The sequence below is a fragment of the Stegastes partitus genome, unplaced genomic scaffold (genome assembly GCF_000690725.1).
Source record: "Stegastes partitus isolate 25-593 unplaced genomic scaffold, Stegastes_partitus-1.0.2 Scaffold2174, whole genome shotgun sequence".
Taxonomy (NCBI): domain Eukaryota; kingdom Metazoa; phylum Chordata; class Actinopteri; family Pomacentridae; genus Stegastes; species Stegastes partitus.
The window spans coordinates 47,266-55,431 of NW_007579905.1; the positions used below are offsets into that span (position 1 = coordinate 47,266).

Sequence of the window (8,166 nt, forward strand, 5' to 3'; positions counted from 1 at the left end):
TTATTATTATTGTTATTATTGCTCTTAAGAAGAAGAAGAAGAAAAATAAGAAGCTGATCATGAACCAGAGTTGCTTTGTTTAGTTTTTTGGAAAATGATTTTGTTTTTAACCCATTTCCTTCTAAATTTTGTCCAGATTGTTGTGGCAGGGATATTTTGCAGAAGGGGATAACTGCAGAAAGCTACACTGTTAACTCATATTTGCTTTATTATGATAAATTGTTTAATAAATTTAGTCTCACTACACTAATGTTTGATCTTTTTTTGATCTAAAAAAATAAAAAATTCTAACAAGAATTGGTACATAGCAACAGAATTCCAGTTTCTTGTGTTAATTATGTTTCATCCCTCAGTGTGTTCGAGGATGCAGTCGTGGCAGCAGGTCTGGACTTCCACTCAGATCGGCTTTGGGATTTATACATTGAGTGGGAGAAGGAGCAGGGGAACATGAAGAACGCAACAGCCGTCCTAGACAGAGTCCTCAAAGTCCCCACTCAGCTTTACAACACCCACTATGATAAGTAAGACCACCACCCAGTCAAAGTGTCTTAAAAACACTGATGTAAATGTGTGTGTTCTCTTTTCCGCTCCCTTTCATCTCATTTTGCGTCTTGCTCCACCCTCCCTCAGGTTCAAAGAACATCTGAACAGCCACGAGCCTAAAGAGGTGCTTTCCTCAGAAGAGTACGAGGAGCTGAGGACGATGTGCCGTCAGAGCCAGAAGGCCGAGCGAGCTGAACAGGCCCAGGAGGAGGAGGAGGAGAGGCCGCCGGGGGAGGAAGAACCTGCCACACCTGAGGGCACAGACACAGTGAGTAACATCCACCTACCTCACGCTGATAGGACATTTTGAACCATATATAGAAATAGTGATGGCTAATGACATGGTCAAAAACATGATTTTTTTTTTCTTTATAAATTTGACTCTGTTCAGGAGGAACTCATGCAGAAGATTAGGGAACAAGTGCTGGTTCGCAGGGACAAAGTTTACCAGGACAATGAGGGAGAAGTCCGTAAGAGATGGCACTATGAAGACGCTGTGAGTTTCCGTTGGTTTGTTTTTTCTACTACCTTTCTTATTCATTAACTTTCTTTCTATTTCTTTGATAATTCAGCTCTTTGTTCTGAATTAGGGGTTGGATATTTCAAGTTCTTGATAATACCTGAGTTGAGGTTCTGGTGGAAAAAAACTGCTGGCTTTACGAAGGAACAGCACCTTTTTCTGCAGAAGTCCATCTTTAAACGGTCAAATGTTAAATGTCATCTATAAACAAACACACGTGCAAGAGCTTTGGCTAAATTGGAGACAGTCTAAATTAGTCAAACTGTGTCATCAGAGAATAAATAAATGAGCAAACATTTGAGCTGTTCACTGTCTCATATTTTCCATACAATTTCTAAAAAAATCCTTTAAAAAAAAAAAAAAAAAACCTGAAATCTTAATAATTCTTTGTATTTGTTTCTTCATTGTCACATTAAAACAATTCACATTTGTCTCTTTTCCTGTAAATATCCAGGTGTCTTTTATATATAAATTCTTTCTAGCAGTGTTGAAAGCAGTGGAGTTTCAGTGCACAGATGTGTTAGAAGAATGAATCAAAGGAAGGGGGGGTTCATGAAATGAATAAATGATGAGCCTAATAAGCTGTAGGCTACCAGCCCGATGGATGATGACTGTGGCACGTATTGCGACTGTTTTCAGAAATACATTACCGCCAAACCTAATCGTTTTTAAATGTGAGTCCTCGTGTTAATTTAAAAGGTTCAAATGGAAAAAATGGGAAGCATATTATCTTCTCACCCTTTCCTTCATTGGAAACCGCGGTCTTGGTAATTATATCCAACTCCAGTCCCAGCTTTTAAGTTGTAAAATGAATCTAGTGCAACTATTCTTCACATTTTTCAAAACCCTCTTGTCTCTTGATTCCAAACGTCCTGTGCAGCCTGATAGGTCAGGAGTTCAGTTCAGACTTCCTTTGCCACATTGTTTTGTTTACAACAGTTTATTTCAAGGGCCCACAGTTGGTATTTCTGTTCATACTTTGTTTTTGCTGATGTATTTTAATCTATTGCATCCCTGGTTTTTCTATTGACTGTTTTATTTGGCTAAATAAATAAAATAAAATGACTTTTGTGTCCCTGCTCTTGCTGCTGAGTCCCTAACAATTAATCACCAAATAATCCCAAAGATTGTGACAATGATATGACAATAGAACTATAGCTGATTCATTGCAGTGCTTTTTAAAAATAGTGCGGTTACATGCATTATTGAGGGTGGTGCCACATTGTAAACAAAGGTTAAAAACCTATGCCTACTGTATTATTACACTATATAGGATTTCTTATAGCTGTATGTACATACATATACAGCCGTTTTCTTGCTGTGTTACAGTTAGGAGAAATGAGTAAGACTATTTTCAACAGATATATCATTATCTCTTAAGTGTAAAACGTCCTCGACTGGAGCTAAGCCACGTTTGAATCAGTTGGACGCTGTAGTAAAGTTGCACTCGGCTCAAAGTCACATCTGATTTCCCCTCTTATTCTCTCGCTGCAGATCAAGCGGCCGTACTTCCACGTGAAGCCGCTTGACCGCCTCCAGCTCCGGTCCTGGCACTCCTACCTGGACTGGGAGATCGCTCAGCTGAACGCCGACACCAAAGACCCCAGCCAAGGTCCGTCGCCTTGTGTTGAACAGTCTTCTCTGTATTTTCATGGAATTTGTAAAAAAAATATCTGCAGTTTTGACACCACTGTCTCTTATTAGATTCAAACCAAGCAGCCACAGAGGGATCAGAGGTCACGGCCGAGCCTCAGGAAGCATCGGAGGACGCTGTGGTTGCCCAGGACGACCACCGAGTTCGTATTCTCTTCGAGCGCTGCCTGATCGCCTGCGCGCTGTATGAGGAGTTCTGGACCAGGGTAAGAAAAAGGCATCTGATGCTTCAGTATTATTACATGTGTGGTGTGTGTGCATCCCTGTGTAACGGGCTTGTTGTGTGTGTGTGTGTGTTGTTTAGTACATTCAGTACCTGGAGCCGCAGAGTGTGGACGAGGCTCGAGCTGTTTACAAACGAGCCTGTGAGGTCCACCTGGCTTACAAACCCAACATCCACATGCAGTGGGCCACCTTCGAAGAGAGACATGGTACGACAAAACGTCAGCACACACCATAAAAACCCATCTTCTCTCTCTAGTTTTATTCTACTTCAAGAGAACTATCACACATTCCTGTCTTCCACACTCATGAGAACTCCTTCATCTTGTCCCTCAGGTGACTTAACAGAGGCTCGGCGAGTGTTGGAGGCCCTGGAGAAAACCCTGCCAGGTTTGGCGGTCGTCCGTCTCCGCAGAGCCGCTTTAGAGAGACGAGCGGGCCAACTGGACCAATCAGAGGCCTTGCTAAGGGAGGCGGTGGCCGAATCCAAAGAGAAGCCCACGTTACACGCTTTCTACTCCATCAAGTTGGCTCGTTTGCTGCTGAAGCTGGGCAGGAACCCCAGCAGAGCCCGCAGGGTTTTACAGGAGGCACTGGAAATTAGTCCGGTGAGATCATAAACTAGATGCACAGTACCTAACACCTGCAAATAGTTCAGCCAGTAGCCCCGTCACAGGTTTTCAATAAGTCTTCTTTGAGCCAATTGTTTTTGTAATTTTTCCACATCTGCTGTATATATGATGGGTTTCTTACACTGTAGACACGTATAACTGTAGTTGTCCCTGTCCGCTCCCTCAGGATAACGATAAACTGCACTTGAACCTGTTGGAGCTGGAGGTGTCGGGAGAACCCTGGACCTCAGCGGAGGCGGTGAAGGAGTGCGTGACGCGAGCCCTGGCAGCTCCTCTCGCCCCACACACCAAGATCCTCTTCTCACAGCGAGGCCTGCAGTTCGCAGAGGACTACAGCAACTCTATCCAGAGGTCAGCACCAGCCCTAAATCAAGTTGTAAACCCTGATGGTGCCTAAGAAACCATTTATCATCTGGACGTTCATCTTCACTGTTTTGTGTCCTCTGCAGTGTGCTGTCTGTATATGAGGAGCACCAGAAGCTGCTGAATGAGCTGGGAGGAACAAAAAGGGAAGCAGAGAATGGGTGAGAGAGGAAGAACAACGAGATAAATCAAAAACAAGAGTCTACAATCAATAGAAGCATTAATCTGGGAATTTCACCTGCAGAATTTTTTATAATAATAACACATGACATGAAGTCAAAGGAGCCACAATTCAGCTTCAGTTTAACACTTTGAAATTCCTATACAGCACATTTAAAATGAGAGTTCCCTCCACTGTAACTTAAATGTTAGCAAATCTTAAAAAAACATTCCATAGTTGCAGCTACTACATGTGATTTAAAAACACATTGAGTTAAATGTGTGAAAATTAAGTATGAACATACTATACACCGATTAGACACAACATTAGAAACCACTGATGGTTACAATGTTGGGAGTTGAGATATAATATCAAGCAAGTGAACAGTTTCTGAAGTTGGAAAACAGGGAAAAAAAATGAGTAAGAAAAGGATCTGAGCATCTTTCTTCAGAGGTCTCATGGATTCCATGTCTTCACAGGTCTGAGATGTTGTGGCGGCATGAGGGAGACCCACACATGATGTGGCTGATCAGTGTGTTAGCTTTGCAACAAAACATTGTATCGGACAACGATTTTGTGCAGAAGTGTAGAAATCAGAGATTTTAAATACAGTTAAGGTTTTAACAAAGAGATATTAGGGGGAGTTTTTGCCTTGGAATGAAAAAAATGAAGAAAGCAAGTTAATTATAACTGGCACAGTGTAAAATAAGTTAGATTTTTTTCCCAATACACTGCCTTACTGCTGATGTGTTTGAAAGTCAAGTGAGATTTCAAATCTGCATGTAGGATTCATTTTGCTGTAATAAATAAATAAATGAATAAGACCTGCATTTATTAAGATTAAGATCATGTAATAATTTGACTTTTAAGGGACGAGGATCCAGAAAAGTTGAGCAAAAGTGACGACGGCTCTGCTGTTGCTGTGTCCGCTCCTCCCACCATGCCACACGTCCCCATCACCACGCCTCCTCCGCCCATGATGGGCACCGACATGAGCGCACAGGCCGGCTACGGGGCATACAGCAACTGGTACCAGGTGGGACTGAGATTTTAATGTGGTCGGCAACATTTTAAAACTAGGAGATGGTTGTTTAAATCTGTAGATGGCTTGAATGAGGTGCAGATTAACCACAGAACATTAAATTACAGCAGTATTTATTTTCTCTTTTTTTGATTGTCATTCTTTACTTGGGGGAAGAAAAAAAAAAAAAATGGAAAAATGGAAAAAAAAAAAATTTTGGAATGGAATTTTTTCCCCCCGGCCTTCCTTGGTGGAAAATCCTAAATTATTTATTTATATTTTGTGATAAAACAGTTTCCCTTGTAGATCATTAAAGTCAGTCTAAATATATAGCGCTACGTGTCCACCTCCAGGTTTTATTGATGGTTCCGTGGGGTTACAGTGGGTTCTATATGGCAGAATACTGTTCCGGATGTTCTAGTAATGTTGTTTTCTGTTTGTTGCGCTTCTGTTTCAGCAACCACAGTACGGCAGCTACGGCTACCAGAACACCTGGAACTACAACCAGGGCTACTATCCACCCAGCTAAAGAGAGCGTCTGTGGCACCAGGAGACCATGGGAATCCATTTGACCCAGCTGAACAACAAACTGAACCACCCACTCCTGCAGGTCCGCCTGCTCAAACATATCCCAGCATCCCTCTTCCCCCCTCCGTCCGTCCTCCGAGTTCTCTCACTGTCCCGGATCTTGTGAAAATGAGGAGTGGAGCTCATTGAACACGTCGCGTCGTCTCGGTGTCGATTCAGCAGGTGGAGAGACGACGAAAAGAGACAGCGACGGCCATTTTCAGTACAGTGTCTCTGCATTTTAATCAGAACTATTTTTGTATTTGTTGGCAAGCCGACCCCCCTTTGCTCGTGTTTTAAAGTCATCCAGTGTATCCAACTTGACAGGTGATGTATGAATGACATTTTTGTACCATTCCACAGAGTAGGCTATGTTGTTTTTCTAATGTACATAAAGGTGTTTTATAGTGTGTCACAACAGAGCTGTTTTGTGTCGTGTGTCTGTTTGCTTATGCTTCCATGAGGGTAAAAGAGAAAAAAACAAATCAACTGTCACACTCAAGTCATTGTGAAATGTTGAGAGGAGGAGGAGGATTGTGTCCTGCTCTCGTCTGGAACTCACTGTACTTGTCAGGTCAGGAGGAATACAACACGAGAGCATCACATTTGTGCACAAATAAAGTGTTGGCTTGACAGGCACAAACAAGCAGGGCAAGCACTCGCATTTTCTTTGATTTTTGATATCCAGCCAAGCAAGCAGCATGGCTCTGCGGCGGCAGTGTTGGAGATCCAGGCTGAAATATTAGATCTGAACTTTGGCACAGATGTAGCCACCAGAAGATAAATCCTACAGTGAACTAGTGATCCTCTGACTTTTAACCTACTGGATGGATTGTACTAACCTTTGGACACATTGGTGACTGCAACAGGATGAACAATAATGACTGGTAGTCCCTTAAACTTTGTGTGTAGCGCCATCATCAGGTCAGAATAATAATTTGTCCAATGCTTTGGTTTATGGCCAAATATCCGCAAAAACTAGTCTCTAGTCCACTTCAGCAGTGCTTACTATAACTCTAGTTAGTATATTCTAAACTAATGACGAATTGCACCCACCTAACAGGCATAATAGCAATTATGCAGATGATCATTTTCTCTATCGATTAGTTGTTTGTTCTATAAAATGTCATAAAATAGTGGAAAATGTTGATCAGTGTTTCTCAAAGCCTAAGATGACTTCTTTGTCTTGTTTTGTCCACCACCCAAAGATGGATGGATGGATGGAAAGAGGAGCAAAAAAAACTAGGAAAAAAAAGAACTTAAAATTATTCATCGATTACCAGAAATAGACGATTAATTTAATAGATGTCAACTGTAATCGATTAATCACTGCTATCACAACTGTAGACTCTTGTTTTACCAGTACAAAATTGATGACCAGTTTGCCTACAGACATCTTAAAACCTAAAGTGTCTTGTCTGATTTGTAGCAACAGTTCATTACACAGTGCAGGAGTTTTCCTCAACAACCTATGTGAAAAACACATGTGAATGCTTGATCTGACCACACAAACGTAATGGACTTATGCTCCTGGCTGGTAGAGGCCCCAAAATGGCTTTGAGACTTTCAGTAGTGAGACAATGAGGAGAGTCAGCTTCTCCTTTTTGTCCCTTTTCTTTGATGAGATGTCTGATTTTAAGAACACAACCTCTGAAACTTGCGGCGCTGAATAAACCAATCTGACATTTTCACTGAAGACATTCTGACTCACCTCAGCAGTGAAGCAAGAAGTTACTAACCACATTAATAAACTACCTACATGTCCCAGTCATTGTCGTAAGTCAGTGTGCCCAACGCTACGGTTGGAGTCGAAGTATTTCACTTAGGAAGCTTCCTGACTCAGCGAAATGATACAGAAGTATTCAAGTGGCAGCCATGATAAGAGCTGGTCAGATTTTCTGAATCATAAAAGGCTCTTCACTGCTTCTTTTCTCATCCCCTTTAACATAGGATACACTGGTTAGTCCTTTACAAAAGGAACCAAAATAATGATGCAGTCCCATAATTCCTTGCAGCAGCATGATTCAAGCAATGCACCATCCTCAGCAGACCCACATCAACAACATCCACCACATGACTGCGTAGCCTCATGTAACGGCAGTCAGATTCTTTTTTTTTTTTTTTAAGTTATTTTTTTGGCCTTTTTGCCTTTATTGTAAAGCACAGTGAAGAGAGAGACATGAAAGTGGGGGATGGACTTGCAGCAAAGGGCCATGAGTGGGGTTCGAACCCACAGCCGCTGCATCGGGCACTACAGCCCCTGTACATGGGTCGCCAGCTCAACCAGTTGAGCTATAGCGGCAGTCCCAGCAGTAAGAGTCTTTTAGCATCACCGTTTTCCTACATCTTCATTATTTCTCCCTCCTTCTTTTCTTGACCCTCATGTTTTCCATGTAGGTCAAGTAAAAGTAATTAGGGAAGATAGACAATAGCATGTTTGGGACTGATCCACTGCAATCCAGGATCCTGAAACTAAAAAAAAGTC

General features: G+C 42.0%; 1 protein-coding gene across 1 annotated transcript in view; it reads left to right on the forward strand.

The window, feature by feature from the left end:
• Nucleotides 1-6,327, forward strand: part of LOC103374192 (pre-mRNA-processing factor 39) — a 10,190-nt gene extending 3,863 nt beyond the window's left edge. Inside the window, exons 5-15 of the mRNA XM_008304237.1 lie at nt 354-521; nt 631-811; nt 935-1,039; nt 2,558-2,675; nt 2,768-2,922; nt 3,021-3,147; nt 3,275-3,546; nt 3,737-3,921; nt 4,020-4,094; nt 4,964-5,129; nt 5,572-6,327. Of these exons, the coding sequence (XP_008302459.1) occupies nt 354-521; nt 631-811; nt 935-1,039; nt 2,558-2,675; nt 2,768-2,922; nt 3,021-3,147; nt 3,275-3,546; nt 3,737-3,921; nt 4,020-4,094; nt 4,964-5,129; nt 5,572-5,643 (1,624 nt within the window). The 3' untranslated portion in view covers nt 5,644-6,327. The remainder of the gene's footprint in view (nt 1-353; nt 522-630; nt 812-934; nt 1,040-2,557; nt 2,676-2,767; nt 2,923-3,020; nt 3,148-3,274; nt 3,547-3,736; nt 3,922-4,019; nt 4,095-4,963; nt 5,130-5,571) is intronic.
• Nucleotides 6,328-8,166: the final 1,839 nt, after the last annotated feature.